Source organism: Triturus cristatus, chromosome 4_1 (assembly GCF_964204655.1).
Source record: "Triturus cristatus chromosome 4_1, aTriCri1.1, whole genome shotgun sequence".
NCBI lineage: Eukaryota > Metazoa > Chordata > Amphibia > Caudata > Salamandridae > Triturus > Triturus cristatus.
In genome coordinates, this window is record NC_140585.1 from 555,511,246 (window position 1) to 555,535,373 (window position 24,128).

Sequence of the window (24,128 nt, forward strand, 5' to 3'; positions counted from 1 at the left end):
TCGCAGCCTCAGTCGCCCCCGCTTGGCCGGAGGGAGATACAGGAAATCCTGCAGGTACGCGTTTTTGTCCGTTCAGCTGTGGCAGGAGACCGGGCCTGCAACGCACCTCCGGCGCGTGAGATGAGAAAGTGTCCCTATTCGGGCGCCAATTTATGTGGTAAATATTTCATTACCGGTACTATTTTTTTATGCGGTAAAGTCTAGTAAGAATAACTCAGTAAATATAAGAGGCAGAATCCGTGGTATTAGAGGTTCTAAAAGGCTTTTTTCCTTACAAAGGAATTACAGTTCGAACTGTAGGCTTCAAATTCCATCACCACGAAGGTTCAGGAAGGGAAGGCAATACATTATTGACAAGTAATGATATTTATATGAAAAGTATTACATTAAGACAGATGCAAGAGGCGTAACAGCTGATAATACAGATAATGATACACATACGTAATGAAAAAAGGCGTAAACATAGGCGTAACTAAATACGTCATTAAACATGATGTCACAAGTGGGTGGATCCATAAGAGAATCCTGCAATGTCAGCAGAAAATACTTGGCAGAGATGCGCGCGCAGCCACATGACGTGTGATTGACGTGCAACTAGAGGGTGACATTTAGCTCTACATGTGGAGACAGAAGTCTGGGGGGTCATGTCAACCTAATCCCAAATCATATCTAATATCTTATGTTTAAAGAACTGTATTATCCAAAAGGAAAGGTCTCTCGGACGGAATCTATTCTATACTGACTGTTAGTGTGTGTACAAGCGTCTAAATGTCTACATGAGATGCGAGGGGGCAGGAATCTTCCATGGTAACAGGGGCTATGAATTACTTTCATGAGGACAGTGAGGCCTGGCCCTTTGCACGGTAGCTGGAAGAATGTTTACCTAAACTACTAGACAGGAATGCATCGGATGAGGAGCGGAGCAGATAATCTTGAAGGTGAAATACAGTTTTTGGCAGGCAACAGGCTGGATCAGGCACCGTTAGCCGCGCAGGGAGTAGGACAAAGTTCATGGATACAGATGCAGGCTCGGACTGGAGCTTTCAGAGGCAGAAGGCAGGAAAAGGCTTGATGGCAGAATTCAGGGCCTACTCGCCTGAATCTGTAAAATGTGGAAAGTGAACCACATAAAGTCGGTGGCCTTTCATACTTAGGAATGGAATATCTGACCCATTCATGGCGGATCTGAAAGAGGACATGTTGACGGTGGACGCACATGTATTTGCGTCTTCATAACTGGAACTGGAGGGAACATACATGTACTTATAGCCCGCACATGGAGCCGTTGGGGTCTACGATAGGGGACATAACTGATCACAAAATTCATATTTCCTCGATAACATTTGAAATCTAGCCGGCATGCGTGCATGTGCCAAAGTACGCTGTGGAACTGTAATGTAATATGGAACTATTCCTTTGTGCACATACTTGATTAAGTGTAGGAAAGTGGGTTTCTGATGCAGTAACCCTCCCACTTTTGCCAGACTTCTGATGCACTTTTTCTTGGTGTGCCCTGGGCCCCTGCCTATCAGGTTCCCAGGGCCTGTGTTCTTTCCCCAAAACTAACCCAATTGGCATCTCTGGCCACAGGTCAGCCCCTGGTAAATGGTACCACAGGTACCCAGGGCACTGTGACCAGGGAAGACTTCTAAGGGCTGCAGCACTTATTGTGCAAATCTTAGAGGCCCTGTACCCTGACACTCACACACAGCCTTTGCAGGCTGCGTGTCTTGGTGCAGAACAAAGTGAAGAGTCGACATGGCACACATCCTTGTGTGCCATGCCCACAAATCAGTGCCCTGGCATACATCAGTGACCCCTCTAGCTGGGTGCCTGTGGACGTGTGGGAAGGGCGGACCGGAATAACAGGCAGGGAGGCCGAATATAGTGAGCAATGTCTGAGTTTTTAATCGACAGATAAACAGAGGTACAGAGTCCCAATGCCGGAAGAGACGGTAGACTTGGCTGGTGACCCGGGTCGGCGTGGTGGAGTCGGGATCAAGTCTTGCTTCCCCTTTTCAGCTGGCGATCCCCTCGGTATGGTACTGGGCTCCACGGAGGCTTGAGAAAAGGAGAGAAGCGTAAGGGCTTTTAGTCTGAGCGACACCGTCGCAGTACTTCCACCGACACCTGAGAGTGAGGGTTTACGAAAGACTGATGTGAGGGCGGGAAGGATAGGGGAGGTGGAAGAGGCAAGCAAAGCGGGGGGGGGAATAGAGGTGCCAGGTGATGGGCAGTGATTGGGGATTTATACAGTGCTCGTGAAAAGGGGGATAAGTATACTGTGTCTTAGTGCGCGTGTCTCCTATGCTATTTACAGTTCTTATATTTACAAGTCTAAGTACAAGAGGAGCACGGAGAAAGGTGACGGGTACTCACGTGCCCCGCCGCAACTCTCGTCCGAGTTGCGGCCGCTCTCCAGCCTCCTCCTGAGGATGCCACCAGTCCTCCGTCCAGACGTCCTCGTCCTCTTCCTTGCTTCGGTCCTGTCGTGCTGCGCCGCTCTCGGTCGGGGGTTCGTCGCTCTCCGTTGTCTCCTGCCACGAGTCGGTTGCTCCGAACGCCTCTCCGTCGTCCTCGGGTCCTTTTCTAGCTCCCGGCTTGTTGTCGGGTCGCCCACTTCCGGGGTCAGGGCCGGGTGCTTCCGGGTCGATCGAGGTCGTCCAGTTTCTGCTTCCGGGATGGTTGACGAGTGTTTCCGGTTCACCAAGTCCAGGGGCCGGTACCTGCAGGGGACGAGAAAGAGAGGGTGTCCTGGGTGACCGGGACGTTAATCGACCGAGCGCGGGGAACAGGATCCCCGCGCCCGGACACCGCTGTAATGAGGTAGTTGTCGCCTCCGTTCCACATCCCCTTTCCCTAGCTGTCTTTCTGGTAGGGGGGCTGGGAGGTGGATACCGGGACAGATAATCAGCGTTGCCCTGTTGTAGTCCTTTCCTGTGTAAGGTTTTGAACCTAAAGGGCTGTAGGGAGAGAAACCACCGAAGGACTCGGTCATTGTGGCCCCTATTTCGGGCCATCCATTCTAGAGGGGCATGATCGGTGTATAATATAAATTCACGCCCCTCCAGGTAGTACCTAAGGCTTTCCACCGCCCACTTAATGGCTAGGGCCTCTTTCTCTATCACCGCATAATTTACTTCTCGGGGAAAAAGCTTCCTACTAAGGTATAAGATTGGTCGTTCGATCCCTGTCGAGTCCTTCTGTGAAAGAACAGCCCCTAGGCCCTGATCAGAGGCATCGGTCTGCAAGATGAAAGTCTGGGTATAGTCTGGGCTGACTAACACCGGCTCCGAGATTAGGGACTGTTTCAGTCGTTCAAAGGCGTGTACCAGCAGGGTTGAGGGATGTCTGAGTAGTTCTTCAGTTCTCGTGGTTTTCTTCAACAAATCGGTTAAAGGGGCCGCGGTTTGGGAGAAATTCGGGATAAACCTCCTATAGTATCCTAATAAACCCAGAAAGGCACGAAGTTCCTTTCGGGTTTGAGGGAAGGGGATGGCCTGAATGGTTTTGATCTTATTGTTCTGAGGTCGTATGAGCCCTTCCCCCAACAGGTATCCAAGATATTTCACACTCTGGGCAGCTAGGGTGGTCTTGGAAGGGTTGATGGTAAAGCCACTGTTCCCCAGAGAGGCCACTACCGAACGTAAGTGTTGTAAGTGTTGCTCCCAACCGTCACTATAAATGACGATGTCGTCCAGGTATGCCCCGGCATACCTTAGGTGTGGCTGTAGTACCAAGTTCATGGCTCTTTGAAACGTAGCCGGGGCCCCGTGAAGCCCAAAAGGCATCACCTTAAACTGAAACAAACCCTCAGGGGTGGAAAAGGCGGTCTTGGGTTTATCTGTTTCTTTGAGGGGGATTTGCCAGTAACCCTTGCAGAGATCCAGGGTGCTTATATACTTGGCCTTGCCTATGCGTTCCACCATTTCGTCTACTCGGGGTAAGGGATAGGTGTCGAAGGCGAATATTTTGTTTACTTCTCTAAAGTCTATACAGAATCTGGTGGAGCCATCTGGCTTGGGTACTAGCACTATAGGGGAATTCCAGCTGCTATTGGAGGGCTCTATGATGCCCATTTTCAACATTTGATTTGTCTCCTCTCTGATGATGGCTCTTCGAGCTTCAGGGATGCGGTAGGGCCGTTGTCTCACGGTTTTTCCTGGTTCCGTGTGGATGGCATGTTCAACCACGTTGGAGTGTCCCGGAAGGGAGGAAAAGACTGTTTGTACCGAGGACAGGGCTCGCCTGAGATCCTGTTTGTTAGGTTCGGGGAGGTCAGGGTCAATGCACCCTTCAAAGGGAGGGGGTATTGTATTGGAAAGGACAGGACGGGGTCCCTCCCACTTCTTCAAGAGGTTCACGTGATATATCTGCGTGATACCTCGGGTGGGTTCTGTTTCGACTTCATAGGTAACAGGGGTCACGGCTCTTAGAACAGAAAAGGGGCCCTGCCACTGTCCTAGTAGCTTGTGATCGGAAGAAGGCAAGAGCAACAGTACTAGATCGCCAGGGTTGAACTGCCGGGCTTTGGTTCCCTTATCGTACTGGTGTTTTTGGGTGTCTTGAGCGGCTATCAGGTTTTGCCTCACAATGACCCTTATCTGTTCCAAGTGGGTCTTTAGGTTGTCTACGTATTCAGGTAAGGGCCGGGTTCTGTCGGGATCGGCTTCCCACGCTTCTTTAGCCATATCTAAGAGCGTCCGTGGGGCTCTTCCATACAATAATTCGTATGGTGAGTATCCTGTGCTGCTTTGAGGTTTACACCTGATGGCAAACAGCGCCAGGGGAAGCATCTCCTCCCATCTTTTACTTTCGAGGCCCAAAAGCTTTTTCAGGGTCGTCTTAAGGGTGGCATTGTATCGCTCTACTAGTCCATCTGTCTGGGGGTGGTAGGCTGCTGTTCGTATTTGTTTGATTCCTAGCTGGGAGCAGACTTGGCGCATCAGGGAGGATACAAAGGGCGTCCCCTGGTCAGTCAGTATCTCGCGGGGAAAACCCACCCTCGAAAAAATGGATATGAGGGCTTTGGCAATGTTTTGAGTGGTGGGGTGGCGTAAGGGTACCGCTTCCGGGAAGCGGGTGGCATAGTCCACCAGTACGAGAGCATATCTACATCCGGATCTCGAGGGAAGCAATGGTCCTATAATGTCCATGCCGACTCTTGTGAAAGGGACGTCAATGATGGGGAGGGGCTGAAGAGGAACCCTGGGGGGCCGATATCGACTATTCCGTTGGCAGACCGGGCACTCCCGACAATACTGTTTGATCTGTCCGTGGACCCCTGGCCAGTAAAACTTATCTAAGATGGTGTGACCGGTTTTTTCATCACTGAAGTGCCCTCCCAGCAAGTGGCTGTGTGCTAGGAACAGTACTTTATCACGAAACAACCCGGGGATAACCAGCTGGGGAGGCTGTTGGGGTCCTCCCTTTCTGTAGAGGAGTCCGTTTTTCCGGAAGAAATAAGGACCTACATGTAAGGGATCTTCAGCGTCCAGCGCACGCGACCATGCCTCCTGTAACACCGGGTCTTCCTGTTGCGTGGCGCGGAATTCCCTGTCGGTTTCCCATGGGTGGATATCGACTTGGGCAGGAAAGGCCATAGCAAAGTCCTTCCTTTCGTTCCTCTTCTGTCGTTTGGTCTTGGTTGGTGTGACCGCTGGACGCCCCGGAGGGGATTCACGGAAAAACGGAGCTTCGGCCCACCACTTCCTCAGAGATTCAGTGGTGTCTTGAAGGAGAGGGGGTAGACCACTATAATCACTTCCCAATATCGCTTGTTCGGGGAGGGTAGGTATAAGGCCCACCGTCAACATACTACCCGTATCCGTGGGGTTTTGGACATGGACCTGGGTGGTTGGATAGTGCTTGGTGTCGCCATGGACACATTTGATAGCCACGGTTCCTGTCACTGGACCGACAGGGTGAGGTAGTTCTTGGGGTCTTAGAACACTTTGTCTGCAGCCGGTGTCGGCCAGTGCCATCATTCTGTGTCCTTCGATCCGCACCGGGCATCGAAACGGAGGAGGGGTGGTGTCAGCGGTGAGACATACATAGTTTTTAGCGATCCCTATGTCCATGGGCTCCTCCTTTTGAGGACAGACGCGAGCAATATGTCCGTACCCACCACAATGAAAACATTGGGGTCCAGGTGGATGGGGGCGAGGCAAGACAGGATAGGGCATGAGGGCAGCAGGCTCGGGTTTCCTGACCACCTGAGGGGGTCGTGTGACCCGGGGATGGTTCCCCGGAGGTATACGGGAATGATGTTCCTCCTTGGGTCGCTGAGACTCCTGGGCTCGGCTGTAGGCGCTGGCTATTTCCACTGCACTGTCGAGTGTTAGACGTGAATGTTGGCGTACCCACTTCTGAGTGGCAGGATATAGGGACGCCAGAAATTGCTCCAAATATATTTTGGACAGAATGTCTTCCTTAGTGGCTGTAGCCGATTTTAACCACCGATTGGCCAGATCCTGAATACGGAAAGCTAGAGCCCTAGGAGTTTCTTGGGGTCCTTCCCTTGCTTGACGGAGTCGGACCCTATATGTCTCGTCGTCTATCCCCAGGCGTTCCAGGATGCAGGTCTTGATGTCGGCGTATGGTGTCTGTCCCTGGATATTGGCCTGCTGGTAGGCGGCCTGCAGTTCTCCGGTCAATAGGGGACCTAAGTAGTGGCCCCACCGGTTTTCGGGCCAGGCAGCTGCCTGAGCTAGGCGCTCAAAATTCGTGAAGAAGTAATCGGGGTCCTCTCCCGGTACATACTTCTGTACCACGACTGAGGGCAGGGAGGTGACAGGTCTTTGTTGTCCCATGACAGTGGTGAGTTTCTCGAGGGCTTGGTCCTGCGCGGTACCCTGGCCTTTCAACACATCATGCAGCTGCCCCCTATCGTCTTCCGCTGTTTTGAGGAATCTCTCCATCATCTTCTGCCAATTGTTTGACTGCGGCCTCCATGCCTCCGGATGATCCCACTTCTGACACCACTTGTGGACGTGTGGGAAGGGCGGACCGGAATAACAGGCAGGGAGGCCGAATATAGTGAGCAATGTCTGAGTTTTTAATCGACAGATAAACAGAGGTACAGAGTCCCAATGCCGGAAGAGACGGTAGACTTGGCTGGTGACCCGGGTCGGCGTGGTGGAGTCGGGATCAAGTCTTGCTTCCCCTTTTCAGCTGGCGATCCCCTCGGTATGGTACTGGGCTCCACGGAGGCTTGAGAAAAGGAGAGAAGCGTAAGGGCTTTTAGTCTGAGCGACACCGTCGCAGTACTTCCACCGACACCTGAGAGTGAGGGTTTACGAAAGACTGATGTGAGGGCGGGAAGGATAGGGGAGGTGGAAGAGGCAAGCAAAGCGGGGGGGGGGAATAGAGGTGCCAGGTGCTGGGCAGTGATTGGGGATTTATACAGTGCTCGTGAAAAGGGGGATAAGTATACTGTGTCTTAGTGCGCGTGTCTCCTATGCTATTTACAGTTCTTATATTTACAAGTCTAAGTACAAGAGGAGCACGGAGAAAGGTGACGGGTACTCACGTGCCCCGCCGCAACTCTCGTCCGAGTTGCGGCCGCTCTCCAGCCTCCTCCTGAGGATGCCACCAGTCCTCCGTCCAGACGTCCTCGTCCTCTTCCTTGCTTCGGTCCAGTCGTGCTGCGCCGCTCTCGGTCGGGGGTTCGTCGCTCTCCGTTGTCTCCTGCCACGAGTCGGTTGCTCCGAACGCCTCTCCGTCGTCCTCGGGTCCTTTTCTAGCTCCCGGCTTGTTGTCGGGTCGCCCACTTCCGGGGTCAGGGCCGGGTGCTTCCGGGTCGATCGAGGTCGTCCAGTTTCTGCTTCCGGGATGGTTGGCGAGTGTTTCCGGTTCACCAAGTCCAGGGGCCGGTACCTGCAGGGGACGAGAAAGAGAGGGTGTCCTGGGTGACCGGGACGTTAATCGACCGAGCGCGGGGAACAGGATCCCCGCGCCCGGACACCGCTGTAATGAGGTAGTTGTCGCCTCCGTTCCACAGTGCCCTATGCCAGTGCTGAGGGTACAGGTGTATAAGCCCTGTGCCCCTACAGTGCCCAAGTCCATTCATGGGCACTGTAAGTGCAGTGCTGCCATTAAGAGTATATGGTGCTGGGAGTTTGCCATCACGAACTCCACAGCACCATAATGGCTACACTGAAGACTGGGGAGTTTGGTATCAAACTTCTCAGCACATTAAACCCACACGGATGCCAGTGTGGGATTTAATTTAAAATGCACAACAGAGGGCCTCTTAGAGATGCCCCCTGAAATTAGACCAACTCCTAGTGACCTGACTGAGTAGCTGCTTAGGCTGCCACCACCAGACATGTTTCTGGACCCCTGGGTCGAGAGCCTGCTGCTCTCGAGGGCCTGAAACAATGCACATCCTGTAACAAGGTGCCAAGCCTCCTCCATAGAAATACAAAAAGACCTGGTCTGTAAGGCACCTCTCTTAAGGCCAAAAGATATAAAGCGGAGGTGGGGATTCATAAAGTTTAATTCCCATATACACCTCTCTTTTTCATAACGAGGTAGTAACCTCCCGCTTTTCTGCCTTCAATTTAAAATAAAAGCCGTTTTTGACAGATGGCAGTCACCACACTTTGTTGACCCTGACCAACGTATAGGAGGGTTAAATGTGAAAGGTGCATAAAGTTTTGAGCATCACAATCAGAAACAGAGCAAAAAAATGTGAAAAGGCAAGGTGACCCCTCACGTGCGCACCACCAATCGAGCTCGCTGGTTGGTACTCACCAGCTGTGCCCACTTTTATCATCATTGGTAGCCTCCCCCAGGATGGGCAGGGTCACAAAGGGGAAGCTTCAAAAGGATGCCGCCTTTGTGAGCCTCTCTAGACCATTTGCTGCTTTCAGCAACTGGTCCCCACTGATTCTACTCCCCACTTTGGGCGGGAGAACCGGCGGGAAAAACAAGTGAGGAAGAGAGTTGTGTCCACCTCTGCCAACTCCCCCCCTAAGGTGGGAGAGGCGAGGTGAAGCACAACCTAGAATCCCCACCATCTTGACCCAGCCAACCAGGGACAGGCTCCTGCCCCCCTCCCCCCCGGAGAGTGGCAGAATAGGGGGTGTACCCACCCCAGGCGAGGGACCCATTGGTCCCTCCCCTTTACCTACCTGTAACGCCCCTAAATGTAGTATTTAAGGGCACCCTGAACCTTCCTTCCTCAGATCCAGCAACCACAAGAAAAAGAAGAGAAGAAGAAGGACGAGATGCCGTGCAGAGCTAACAAGAGGACGACGCCCACTGACTTGGCCTCAGCCCTAAAGGCCTGTCTCTCCTCGAACCTGCTCCTGCAAAACCCTGGCGTGTCCAGCGGACAGCAACCTCAAAAACCCCAGAGGACCTGCCTGCCTTCACTTTCCAAGCTGTTTCTCCCGTGAACACCGGACGTGTTTGAACTGCAGGTTCTGGTGCCAGCCCGGAACTGCGAATCTAGCCCACTCTGCACCCGCCGAACCCAGCCCGAGCTCGAGTGGAAAAATACCGCGAGGAGGTCCCCCTGGCGATCCAGACCCGAGATCCGGCGACCCCTGACCTGCCTCAAGCCTCCAGATGACTCCTGCAGCCTCAATCCAGAGGACCCCCCCTACCGCGACCAGAGCGCGTAAGAAAATCCGACGTCCCAAGGCACCCCTGCACCCGACGCCCCACTGACTTGTGTGCCCAACCCAGCGGTGCCTAACCAACCCTCAACATCCCAACTTAGCCCTTGAAGTGGTGGTCAGTCCTGGAAGGTCCTCGTCCCCGAGCCTGCAGTGTTTCTTTGTCCCGGAGAATCTCCATTGAAATCAACAGGGCACCCAATCTCAAAACAGCACCCTGCACCCGGCCGCCCTAGTGCCGCCGAGGGTGGCCCTTTGGTGCTAACTTGGACCCCAACTTGCCCTGAGCTTAACCCTAGGAGCTTTGCTCCAACAACCCCGTGGCCTGCTTGCCAGCAGCCACCAACCGGAGTCCCCTATCCTCCATAGGATAACATTAGGACTCAACACTCTGCACCCGGTCGCCCGAGTGCTACTGAGGGTGCAACAACAGTGCATCACTGACCCTGGGAGACCCCTGAGTCTAACCCCAGAACCCTAACTCAAAAGACCGATTACTTACCTCGAAACCGATAACCTGTTTTTCCTCATAGAATTACATTGACACTTTTTCTCCCAAAAAAGGCTCCCAAAAAAGTTTCTAAGTGTCGACTTTTGAAAACTAAGAATATTCCTTACAAATCACACAAATAACCAAAACGCATTTTCTCAACTGTTTTCAGGAAATGTCCCAGTGCTGAATCCCAGGTATCCAGCACTGAGTAAGAAAAGTAACGTTAAAGTAACTTACCTGCGAATTGAATTTCCTTCCATAGGATAAAATTGGTGACTCTATGTGAAAAAGTTGCTGTCAACTTTTGAAATACAAGAATATTCTTTAAAAATCGTACAACTAACTAAAACGCATTTACTCAACTGTTTTCAGGAAATGCCCCGGTGTTGAATCTAGGATCCAGCACTGTGTTAGTAAAAGTAATCTGAAAAGTAATTTAATTGCATTTTACTGAAAAAGCCTATTGATTCCTATGTACTGAGTCTACTAAGTTTGTGCATTGCATTGCAACCCCTGTAAACTCGAATTGGTACAAAGTCCTACTATCTTTTGAAAGTATTCAACAACAGCATCTTGCAGCTGAAAAGTATTTACATCCTTACCTGTGCCAGGTTGGCTTGGTTCTAGAAATAAAACAACAGTATATTTTTTTTATACAAAACAATTGGCCTAGAGTTCAGTTCTTGAGTGTGTGAATTCATTTGCTGACTGAGTGTGTACATCAAATGCTTAACACTATCCTCTGATACTGCCTTACTGCTCGACCAAGCTACCCTTTAAAGAGTAAGGTTCTATCTAACTTTAACCTCTGCCAAACCTCTGGAGACCCTTGGACTCTTTTCACACTGTAACTCACTTTGGTGCAGTATATATAGAGCCTGTTTCGTACATTAAGTCCACGGGCTATACCAATGTGATACACTATGGTTAAAAGAACTTCTTAATAATGGCGGCATGCGAGGCAAAAAATGGTGGAGGGTGAATAGTCCTTTGTTATTGACAACAAAGGGTCCCACTAATGGGAATGGCTCAGGATGTTTAAAACCACTGATGGTATATTGTTCATTAGGAACCAACATTGATAAAGGCAAAGTTCGCCGAAACGCATCTGAGGAAACCCATGAGTGCATCTGTTCCCTGTGGTACTTTGTTGATGAATTTATGGACGTGCAGCCACTTGTACGTGAGGAAGCACCCATTGTGAAACGTGTTCGGTGCACAAAGGGGTAGCATTGATGGCAAAATATATATATGTATATATATATATATATATGTTCACTCAAATTGCCCAAGCATTTTAAGGACGCACTCACAGTGTTTGTTACCATCCGGTTTATTCAAGGAAATGAAATGAAGAGGAGGCTCCGGCCTCGAAACGCGTTAGGCTTAAGATTGAGATAAATGGATTGAAGACGCTGGCTGTTTTCCTTGAATAAACCGGATGGTAACAAACACTGTGAGTGCGTCCTTAAAATGCTTGGGCAATTTGAGTGAACATATATATATATATATATATAAATATATATATATATACATATATATATATATATCAAACCACGAACTGCTCAGCAGACGAGGGTGCACTCTGGGGGTCGCAATTCTCCATGGGCGCCACCAGCACCTCGACCGGCGAGTATGCCTGACGCGTTTCGGGAAATGTCCTTAATCATAGGCAAAACACTCTGCAGATTGCACAGCTGCGAACTTTATTTGAAAATAGTTGCCCGCCAATGGGCTTCTGAATAGAAAGTCCCGCTACCTTCTGGGACTCGTAGTGTCACAGCCAGTCTCTTTACCCAAATGGGCGGTATGCATCCATCACATCAGCCCTTCATGTGCTGCGGGGCGTTAGTGGCGTCCATAATCCATGGTTCGACCTCCCTGCAACAGCGACGATGATATTCATCTCGCATCCTGCCCCCATTCCATCCTCGGGTGGTGCAACCCTCCGCGCCCGAAGCCGGCGCGTATTACATCAAACCACGAACTGCTCAGCAGACGAGGGTGCACTCTGGGGGTCGCAATTCTCCATGGGCGCCACCAGCACCTCGACCGGCGAGTATGCCTGACGCGTTTCGGGAAATGTCCTTAATCATAGGCAAAACACTCTGCAGATTGCACAGCTGCGAACTTTATTTGAAAATAGTTGCCCGCCAATGGGCTTCTGAATAGAAAGTCCCGCTACCTTCTGGGACTCGTAGTGTCACAGCCAGTCTCTTTACCCAAACCCTAGAAATTCCCCTGTTATAGTTAGTTCAGCTAACTATAACTCGCGCCCCCGCAATGCGCTGCTGATGACGTCACATATTACATCACTCATGACATGGTCAGTGACATCACTGATGACATCACTGATGACATCTCAAATGACATCACTGATGACATCACTGATGACATCTCAAATGACATCACTGATGACATCACTGATGACGTCATCCATTGAGTATGTGTTTCTGAACAGTTTTATTATGTTTAATATATATAGGGAAAGGCCTGTGGAAAAATAAGTGGGTGTACAAGTGTGTGAATGGATGATTTTCTAGGTGCGTAACTGAGTCTATAAGTGAGTCATTAAATGTATCTTAGTGCAGACTAGTGACTAAACTGTGTGAATGTCTGTATGTGTCTGTGTGTTAGAGTATAAGTGGCTGCATGGTTTTGTGAATAGCTATATGAGTGTCTATATGGGTTATTGATTGGTTGTCTGAGTATCTGTATGGGTGCCTGAGTGTTTGTGTGGGTAGGGTGTGTGTGACTCTGTGACTAGATGTGTGAGTGGGTGATTCAGTGGGTGCATGTTTTTAAGAGTGCATCTGTGATGGACTGTATGGTTGGGTGAGTGTATGTATGGGTGTGTTAGTGATTGAATGTATATCTCAGTTGTACATGTGTCAGTAACTACACATGTAAAACGCAGTGTATATGTGTGTAAGAGTATATAACTATCTATATGTGAGAGGGTGTGATTTTGGGAGTGGCTGTATGCGCCATAGTGCAAGGATATCTGTCATGTGCTGTTTGTTTTTCTGCAGGAAGACACAGAATTTGTTAGTATTTTTATGAGTAAGTGAACTTGAGTGTTTTTAACTGTATAGATGAGTAAATTTGACTGTGATTAAATATTTACATGACTGACTATATGTATCAGTACCTCAATGGATGATTGGCGGTGTGTGAGTGTCTATATAGGTGTTTAAATGCACAGAGTGACTGTAAGTATGAGTGACTGTACAGGTGAGTGAGTGGAGATGTATGTAGACCTAAAAGTCAATGAGTGGGTGAGTAGTTATTGGTATTGGAGTATCTATGGTTGTCAAAATGGCCGTCTGAAATTTTTAGTCGGTGTATCAAAGGTTATATTAGGGTGTGAGAAGATGCACTAATTTATCACATGGATGACGTCATTAGTGATGTCATCAGTGATGTCATTTGAGATGTCATCATTGATGTCATCAGTGATGTCACTGACCATGTCATGAGTGATGTAATATGTGACGTCATCAGCAGTGCATTGCGGGGGCGCGAGTTATAGTTAGTTGAACTAACTATAACAGGGGAATTTCTAGGGTTTTGTACGAGGGAAATGTCCAGCTAACTATAACACCTCTGAAACCAATGTTTTTTTCTGTGAATTTCTAAGGTTTTTTAAATGCCAATTCCTAACTATAACGCCCCTGAAACCTATGGTTTTTTCAGTGAATTTCAAAGGTTTTTTAAATGCTAATTCCTATCTATAACTTATCTCTGAAGATATCATGAAAAGCATTCTTTTTTAAAAGTAGGGTGCACATTAGTTTTGTGGAAAAGCATCTTTCTAATTGGTTAAGAAAAAGCAGTTTCAACGTGGAGTACATATCATAGGATAAAATTTGCTCAGCTCAACCACACCTGCTACTTGCATTTGGAAGGCACTGTTCGAACTTAAAACAATCGTCAACTTTTAACCTGCATGTGTCGTTAAATGTTCAAGAAAATGTTACAAAAAATATCGTAAAGTTTTAAAAAATTGTTGAACTTTTAACCTGCACGTATTGTAGAATGTTCTAGAAAGTGTGTTGATAGAATACGTTGCACTTCTGACTAATATGTGTTGTTGAATATTAAAAAAAACGGTTCATATGGAAAACCAATAGAGAAGTTTTGAAACCTAAAAGAATCAAGGAACTATTCTAATTTATTCTTTACATGTATTTATGTGTGCAGCAACAAAATTATAGACACAACAGCACTAGGAAGAGGAAGAAGCAGTCAGTGGGGGAGGGGGGAGATGGGCAGAATGGCACACATGCACAATTAAGTACAACACAGATATAGACTAACAATGGCCAAAATGAAACACACCAACAAGGAGCACAAGTCACACAACCTGCCAACATCACACCACTGAACGAGCATAGAAGTCAAAACCACGCTGCATTCATACAGGATGTGTACAAAGGCCAGTCGTTGGTGTTGTGGGATGTCTGTGACCGTGGTCATCATGGATGAGATGCCCAGCATGTGGCACATGGTCGAGTTCACTGTGTGTTATGTTGCCAAACGGCTGCTCCTCCCTCCCACGAGCCAGCACATTTTTGTACGGTGAGCTGTTGTATCTCGTGCACTCGTACGGCACGCCATTGTAATGCCTATTTGCGCATGTCCTGCTACAATCCAACAACAACATCACAGTGCCGTTTGGAGGTGGTGCATGCTATCTATATGTGAGAGGGTGTGATTTTGGGAGTGGCTGTATGCGCCATAGTGCAAGGATATCTGTCATGTGCTGTTTGTTTTTCTGCAGGAAGACACAGAATTTGTTAGTATTTTTATGAGTAAGTGAACTTGAGTGTTTTTAACTGTATAGATGAGTAAATTTTACTGTAATTAATTATTTACCTGACTATATGTATCAGTACCTCAATGGATGATTGGCGGTGTGTGAGTGTCTATATAGGTGTATAAATGCACAGAGTGACTGTAAGTATGAGTGACTGTACAGGTGAGTGAGTGGAGATGTATGTAGACCTAAAAGTTAATGAGTGGGTGAGTAGTTATTGGTATTGGAGTATCTATGGTTGTCAAAATGGCCGTCTGAAATTTTTAGTCGGTGTATCAAAGGTTATATTAGGGTGTGAGAAGATGCACTAATTTATCACATGGATGACGTCATTAGTGATGTCATCAGTGATGTCATTTGAGATGTCATCATTGATGTCATCAGTGATGTCACTGACCATGTCATGAGTGATGTAATATGTGACGTCATCAGCAGTGCATTGCGGGGACGCGAGTTATAGTTAGCTGAACTAACTATAACAGGGGAATTTCTAGGGTTTTGTACGAGGGAAATGTCCAGCTAACTATAACACCTCTGAAACCAATGTTTTTTTCAGTGAATTTCTAAGGTTTTTTAAATGCCAATTCCTAACTATAACGCCCCTGAAACCTATGGTTTTTTCAGTGAATTTCAAAGGTTTTTTAAATGCTAATTCCTATCTATAACTTATCTCTGAAGATATCATGAAAAGCATTCTTTTTTAAAAGTAGGGTGCACATTAGTTTTGTGGAAAAGCATCTTTCTAATTGGTTAAGAAAAAGCAGTTTCAATGTGGAGTACATATCATAGGATAAAATTTGCTCAGCTCAACCACACCTGCTACTTGCATTTGGAAGGCACTGTTCGAACTTAAAACAATCGTCAACTTTTAACCTGCATGTGTCGTTAAATGTTCAAGAAAATGTTACAAAAAATATCGTAAAGTTTTAAAAAATTGATGAACTTTTAACCTGCACGTATTGTAGAATGTTCTAGAAAGTGTGTTGATAGAATACGTTGCACTTCTGACTTCTATGTGTTGTTGAATATTAAAAAAAACGGTTCATATGGAAAACCAATAGAGAAGTTTTGAAACCTAAAAGAATCAAGGAACTATTCTAATTTATTCTTTACATGTATTTATGTGTGCAGCAACAAAACTATAGACACAACAGCACTAGGAAGAGGAAGAAGCAGTCAGTGGGGGAGGGGGGAGATGGGCAGAATGGCACACATGCACAATTAAGTACAACACAGATATAGACTAACAATGGCCAAAATGAAACACACCAACAAGGAGCACAAGTCACACAACCTGCCAACATCACACCACTGAACGAGCATAGAAGTCAAAACCACGCTGCATTCATACAGGATGTGTACAAAGGCCAGTCGTTGGTGTTGTGGGATGTCTGTGACCGTGGTCATCATGGATGAGATGCCCAGCATGTGGCACATGGTCGAGTTCACTGTGTGTTATGTTGCCAAACGGCTGCTCCTCCCTCCCACGAGCCAGCACATTTTTGTACGGTGAGCTGTTGTATCTCGTGCACTCGTACGGCACGCCATTGTAATGCCTATTTGCGCATGTCCTGCTACAATCCAACAACAACATCACAGTGCCGTTTGGAGGTGGTGCATGCTATCTATATGTGAGAGGGTGTGATTTTGGGAATGGCTGTATGCGCCATAGTGCAAGGATATCTGTCATGTGCTGTTTGTTTTTCTGCAGGAAGACACAGAATTTGTTAGTATTTTTATGAGTAAGTGAACTTGAGTGTTTTTAACTGTATAGATGAGTAAATTTTACTGTAATTAATTATTTACCTGACTATATGTATCAGTACCTCAATGGATGATTGGCGGTGTGTGAGTGTCTATATATGTGTATAAATGCACAGAGTGACTGTAAGTATGAGTGACTGTACAGGTGAGTGAGTGGAGATGTATGTAGACCTAAAAGTTAATGAGTGGGTGAGTAGTTATTGGTATTGGAGTATCTATGGTTGTCAAAATGGCCGTCTGAAATTTTTAGTCGGTGTATCAAAGGTTATATTAGGGTGTGAGAAGATGCACTAATTTATCACATGGATGACGTCATTAGTGATGTCATCAGTGATGTCATTTGAGATGTCATCATTGATGTCATCAGTGATGTCACTGACCATGTCATGAGTGATGTAATATGTGACGTCATCAGCAGTGCATTGCGGGGACGCGAGTTATAGTTAGCTGAACTAACTATAACAGGGGAATTTCTAGGGTTTTGTACAAGGGAAATGTCCAGCTAACTATAACACCTCTGAAACCAATGTTTTTTTCAGTGAATTTCTAAGGTTTTTTAAATGCCAATTCCTAACTATAACGCCCCTGAAACCTATGGTTTTTTCAGTGAATTTCAAAGGTTTTTTAAATGCTAATTCCTATCTATAACTTATCTCTGAAGATATCATGAAAAGCATTCTTTTTTAAAAGTAGGGTGCACATTAGTTTTGTGGAAAAGCATCTTTCTAATTGGTTAAGAAAAAGCAGTTTCAACGTGGAGTACATATCATAGGATAAAATTTGCTCAGCTCAACCACACCTGCTACTTGCATTTGGAAGGCACTGTTCGAACTTAAAACAATCGTCAACTTTTAACCTGCATGTGTCGTTAAATGTTCAAGAAAATGTTACAAAAAATATCGTAAAGTTTTAATAAATTGATGAACTTTTAACCTGCACGTATTGTAGAATATTCTAGAAAGTGTGTTGATAGAATACGTTGCACTTCTGACTTCTATGTGTTGTTGTATATTTAAAAAAACGGTTCATATGGAAAACCAATAGAGAAGTTTTGAAACCAAAAAGAATCAAGGAACTATTCTAATTTATTCTTTACATGTATTTATGTGTGCAGCAACAAAATTATAGACACAACAGCACTAGGAAGAGGAAGAAGCTGTCAGTGGGGGAGGGGGGAGATGGGCAGAATGGCACACATGCACAATTAAGTACAACACAGATATAGACTAACAATGGCCAAAATGAAACACACCAACAAGGAGCACAAGTCACACAACCTGCCAACATCACACCACTGAACGAGCATAGAAGTGAAAACCACGCTGCATTCATACAGGATGTGTACAAAGGCCAGTCGTTGGTGTTGTGGGATGTCTGTGACCGTGGTCATCATGGATGAGATGCCCAGCATGTGGCACATGGTCGAGTTCACTGTGTGTTATGTTGCCAAACGGCTGCTCCTCCCTCCCACGAGCCAGCACACTTTTGTACGGTGAGCTGTTGTATCTCGTGCACTCGTACCGCACGCCATTGTAATGCCTATTTGCGCATGTCCTGCTACAATCCAACAATAACATCACAGTGCCGTTTGGAGGTGGTGCATGCCACTTTACAACATCGACTGCTGCGGCTCTTGTAACAGGCCACACCAGAACACAGAGACACACTTACCGCACTTCCTGTACACGGACATGTCCGAGACACCCCGTTCCCCTTGCCGGATAGGCACACCCCTGCACTGACCTGTGAACAACAGACCAGCACACGCCAGTTGTGCATGCAGGAGGATGCGTACGTAGCTACACATCCAGGATCACTGCCAACGCTGAGGTGACAGCACACTGTGATGTTGCAGGGCTCGTGCCTATCATGCTAAGACAATGACCACAGGGACACACTTACTAAGATGTGGGTTGGGGGGTATTGGCGGTCCTGGAGTTGTTGAGATTAGTCTTCTGGCCCTCATGGGTATCCCTGTATCATGCTCATTGACTCTATGGCACCTGTGGGTGTCCTGGTGTGGCTCTTGGCTGTTTTCACTTTCATGGTGCAGGTAGTTGTCCTGCTTAACACCAGCAGAAAGCAGGTGTAAAATCCCTGGTGCTAACGTGTCTTATCGCCGGAATTTGTTTCGCATTGCAATTGGTGTGAAAGTTGTGATGTTATTTTTTTCGTGTGCACAACAATATACAAACTGAGCAGTGTATCTCGTCAAGATCCAGCACCTGACGCACTATTCCCAATCAATATAAATACAATGGGATTTCTTAATAGATTTTGTGTGTACACTGTAAGTGCAGCCTCAGTGCAATACAGTACAGGATTTTAGTATTTAGAATAAATCGCAAAGGTGCACCTCATGTCTTTTTGCACGGGAACAGCTACTCCATTAATTTCATTATCAGGACTTTAACGGAAGTAAAGTTGAGATAAATCTAACACACTATTCAGAAGTTGGTGCAAACTGCAGATATCACTAGTATTCCAGCGATAAGTGCCCCAAAATTTAACACCATGGTGGACTCCATCAAATAACAGTAATAAGAACAAGAAAGAGTCACACAGCAGTTAAGAGAACAACCAAAAACATTATTAAATATAATAATAAATATATAAACGATAAACTATTTTCAAACTTTATTTTTTTATTAACATAAATATAAACAATAAACTAATAAACAAAATATAACAACAATAATACAAAACAACAAGGCGGAACACCCCTGTGGGAACCACGGATGACGACGACAGACCTGGAAAATCAAAAAGATTGTTAAAAAAAAACAACATGGTATTCTCAACAAAATACCACAAGAAACAAATCACAGATATATAAAATGTATACAGCTAACAAAATTTTATAAGTTTAACTTACAAAAACTGTAAATGTTGCCGCTTTAAAATATTTACCAAATCTGAGGAAATTTTTTTGCAGAAGGCACCACGCCCACAACGTTTTTCTTCACTGGTGAAGAAATTTTTAACTTTTTCCAAGGGGCAAACAAAGACCAATGCCACCTTCTTCATTCGCAAGATTTGCCAAAGAGTTCTGTTACGAGGGGATCTTAACAAAAAATACTCGTGCGGCACAGCAAGTATGATGAAACACCTAAGGACCCTTCATCCAAACAATCTTGCACAAGAAGAGTGCAAACAGATGAGAAACACTCCTGTTCTGTATCTGTAAAAAAGAAACACAAATAAATTTATATTAATAACTTTCAGATTTATACTATTCCATTACTGTACAAACACATTTTATATAAAAACTGACTAAGAAACTATAGCCCTGAACCACAAGTGTGACGATCGTTAAAACACTACATGCATAGTGCATACTACTTTGAAGCAGTTCATGCCCTAAAGCCTACCTCACTAAAAGACTACATGCTAACTGACTAAATGATTACAGTACTATAAGGAAACACACTTGGTGAGTGACAGGGTGTTTGCTAGAAGAGTATGAATACTAACTAGGGAATTGAAGGTGTGAAACACAACTGTGTAGGTCCACACACTGCATCCATACTGTATAGGCATTTAAAGCAGTCCATGTGCTAAGGCCTGGCTCACTGCATGACTACTTGGGTACTGACTGAATGATTAGAGTACAGCAAGGAGAGTGCCTAGGTGAATTTATAAGTGCTAGGCTTTTCGCACAGGGAATGGATTAGTACTTGGTACTGAATGGGTCACTAGAGGAGTGCAAAGGCAGTCACAAGTGCTGGACTGTATGGATACTGACTAGGAAATTGAAAGTGTGAAAGACAAGTGTCTAGGTGGTTAGAAGACTGCATGCATAGTGCATAGGGGTTTGAAGCAGTCCATGTGCTAAGGCCTGGCTCAGTGTATGAATACTTAGGCACTGACTGAATGATTAGAGTACTGCAAAGATAGTATCTTGGTGAATTTATAAGTGTTTGGGTTTTAGCACAGTGAATTGATTAGTACATGGTGCTGAATGGGTCACTAGAGGACTGCAAAGGGAGTGACAGGGTATTTCCTGGAAGTGTATGGATACTGACTAGGGAATTGAAGGTGAGAAAGACAATTGTGTAGGTGGTTAGAGGACTGCATGCATAGTGGATAAGGGTTTGAAGCAGTCCATATACTAAGGCCTGGGTCACTGGATGAGTACATGGGTACTGACTGAATGATTAGAGTACTGCAAGGAGAGTGCCTGGGTGAATTTATTAGGGTTTGGCGCAGTGAATGGATTAGTACATGATGCTGAATGGGTCACTAGAGGAGTGCAAATGGAGTGACAGGGTGTTTGCTGGAAGTGAACGGATACTGACTGGGGAATTGAAGGTGTGAAAGACAAGTGTGTAGGTGCTTAGAGGACTGCATGCATAGTGGATAGGGGTATGAAGAAGTCCATATGCTAAGACCTGGCTCAGTGCATGAATACTTAGGCAGTGACTGAATCATTAGAGTACTGGAAAGAGAGTGTCTTGGTGAATTTATAAGTGTTTGGGTTTTGGCACAGTGAATGGATTAGTACATGCTGTTGAAAGGGTCTCTAGAGGACTGCAAAGGAAGTGGCAGGATATTTCCTGGAAGTGTATGGATACTGACTAGGGAATTGAAGGTGTAAAAGACAAGTGTATAGTATGTTAGAACACTACTTGCATACCGCATGGACATTTGAAGCAGTCTATTTGGTACTTAGAAACTGACTAAATAATCAGACTACTTCTAGGACAGTGCTTAGGTAAAACTTTTAAATTTTCAGTTCTGCCACAGTGAACAGAATAGTACATGGTCCTGCACCTTAGTGTCAAACCCTGACTCATTTTATCAATGCATAAGCAAAGACTAGCTTCTCTAATGTTACTAAAACTTGACAACATGAGAGGTTTTAAATTAGTTATCTGTCAGCAAATACACGATGTTACCAAATGCTTCTCTCACAGTGGTTCTCAAATGCACACAGACTCACAGTGTGATTCTAGACAACAACCACTATACCTAGGAGTTTACCAAAAATCATTCACTACTGTGGAAGTGGTAAAGGAACTGCACACAATCTACATATTTCACGACTACACTTTAATGTCAATGCCTGACTAATTTAATCAACGCATAAGCAAAGACTGGCTTCTAATGCTACTAAAACTTGACAACATGACAGGTTTTAAAACAGTTATCTGTCAGTAAATACACGATGTTACCAAATGCTTCTCTCACAATCCTTACCCAAATGCACATAGACTCACAGTGTGATTTTAGACAATCAACACTATCCTAGGACTTTACCAAAACTCATTCACTACTGTGGAAGTGGTAAGGGGACTGCACACAATCTACATATATAAGTACAGCACATCAGTGTCAAGGCATGACTCATTTAATCAACATATAAGCAAAGACTGGATTCTAATGCTACTAAAACTTCACAACATGACAGATTTTAAAACAGTTATCTGTGAGCAAATACATGATGTTACCAAATGATTCTCTCACACTGATCCCAAATACACACTAACTCACAGTGTGATTCTAGACAAGCACCACTATCCCTATGAGTTTACCAAAACTCATTCACTACAGTGCAAGTGGTAAGGGAACTGCACACAATCTACATATTTCAGGACTGCACTTTTGTGTCAAAGCCTGACTCATTTAATCAAAGCATAAACAAAGACTGGCTTCTAATGCTACTAAAACTTGACAACATGACCGGTTTTAAAACAGTTATCTGTCAGCAAATACACGATATTACCAAATGCTTCTCTCACAATCCTTACCCAAATGCACACAGACTCACAGTGTGATTTTAGAGAATCAACACTATCCTAGGAGTTTACCAAAACTCATTCACTAGTCTAGAAGAGTTAATGGTACTGAACACAATCTACATATATAAGTACAGCACATCAGTGTCAAGGCATGACTCATTTAATCAACGCATAACCAAAGACTGGATTCTAATGCTACTAAAACTTCACAACATGACAGGTTTTAAAAAAGGTATCTGTAAGCAAATACATGATATCACCAAATGCTTTTCTCACACTGATCCCAAATACACACTAACTCACACTGTGATTCTAGACATGCACCACTATCCCTAGGAGTTTACCAAAACTCATTCACTACAGTGCAACTGGTAAGGGAACTGCACACAATCTGCATATTTCAGGACTGCACTTTTCTGTCAAAACCTGACTCATTTAATCAAATCATAAGCCATAACTGTCTTCTAATGCTACTAAAACTTCACAACATGACAAGTTAGAACAGTTATCTGTCAGCAAATACACGATGTTACCAAATGCTTCTCTCACAGTGGTTCCCAAATGCACACAGACTCACTGTGTGATTCTAGACAAACAACACTATCCCTTCCACTATACCAAAACACATTTCTTCATCTAGAGGTAGTACTACATTTTAGTATAGAAACATAACATAACTCATTTCACAAATTCATAAACAATGACTGGTTTCTAATTCTACCAAAATATAAAAACTGCACAGTTATATGTTTACAAACACATGAAAAACACACATGCTTATCACAGAATGGTTTCTACATGCACACACATTGTAGAGAAAAAAGTACTCCCTACACTTTAGCAGGAAAAATACATTAGTCTGATTAAAATCAAAATAGTCTACATACATCCCCTCACAATTAAATAACTCATCTTTCAAGTTCTTTTGTAGATTATATTTGGAATAACGTTGGCGCCGATTGACGAATCATCGCAAAATTTTCCCAAATTTTGGCCAGCTCCAGTCCGCTCCTATCCTGAAAATTTCACGGTGATTCGTCCCAGAGGGTTCCAGCGCCCGTGGCAACAATCCCTGAGGTTACAGCTAGAGAGCTACCCACGGAGTCAGGGCAGTTAAAGGGGAAGTTAAGATTGTTAGAAAGGAGAAAAAAAAACCTTGTGACTAAAACTAAAGTCACTCCATCCCTGAAAACATACTATCAGGTTATCTCACTTATATCTTCAGCCAAACCCCCCCTATCGCTAAGCAAAGTCATGCCTAGCCCTCCTCAACAGGTGGGGGCAGCTCCCCCAACAGACACATCGAACGGATTACAGGCACCCCCCGATCTTTCTCTCATTTCTACGCCTAAAGAGAAGGTGGGGAGGCCAGTAAAGATTAAGACAGCCAAGAAGGCCACAATCAGTGACAATAGGGGTCTTAATCAAGAGCTAAATAAACAACATGCAAAATTTACCCCTACAATGTCATTAGAACAAGATCCGCCTACAGGAACAGTCCTCTCCAATAGATTCTCAGTGCTAGAGGTTCAAGAGGAGGACCAAGAGGAGGAAGTCCATAATAAGGATCAAGAACAAGGTGAAATGGAAAATGGATCAGCGATCAATCAGAGAGAATCAAGCTGTCCGACCTCAGATACCTCAACATCAGATCCACGCTCATTAGCAGATCTGTTGTTAGCAAT

General features: G+C 45.5%; 2 protein-coding genes across 2 annotated transcripts in view; one reads left to right on the top strand and one right to left on the bottom strand.

Moving 5' to 3' along the window:
• LOC146855220 (uncharacterized) overlaps positions 1 to 23,699 on the bottom strand; it is a 36,778-nt gene extending 13,079 nt beyond the window's left edge. The window contains exons 1-4 of the mRNA XM_085650314.1: positions 23,657 to 23,699; positions 10,722 to 10,742; positions 7,532 to 8,048; positions 2,480 to 2,726 (exon numbers count right to left, since the gene is read on the bottom strand). Coding sequence (XP_085506440.1) covers positions 2,480 to 2,726; positions 7,532 to 8,048; positions 10,722 to 10,742; positions 23,657 to 23,699 — 828 coding nt within the window. The remainder of the gene's footprint in view (positions 1 to 2,479; positions 2,727 to 7,531; positions 8,049 to 10,721; positions 10,743 to 23,656) is intronic.
• The window catches only part of CAMK1D (calcium/calmodulin dependent protein kinase ID), a 1,392,645-nt gene that overhangs the window by 1,187,723 nt on the left and 180,794 nt on the right, over positions 1 to 24,128 (top strand). The gene's annotated exons all lie outside the window — the stretch shown is intronic.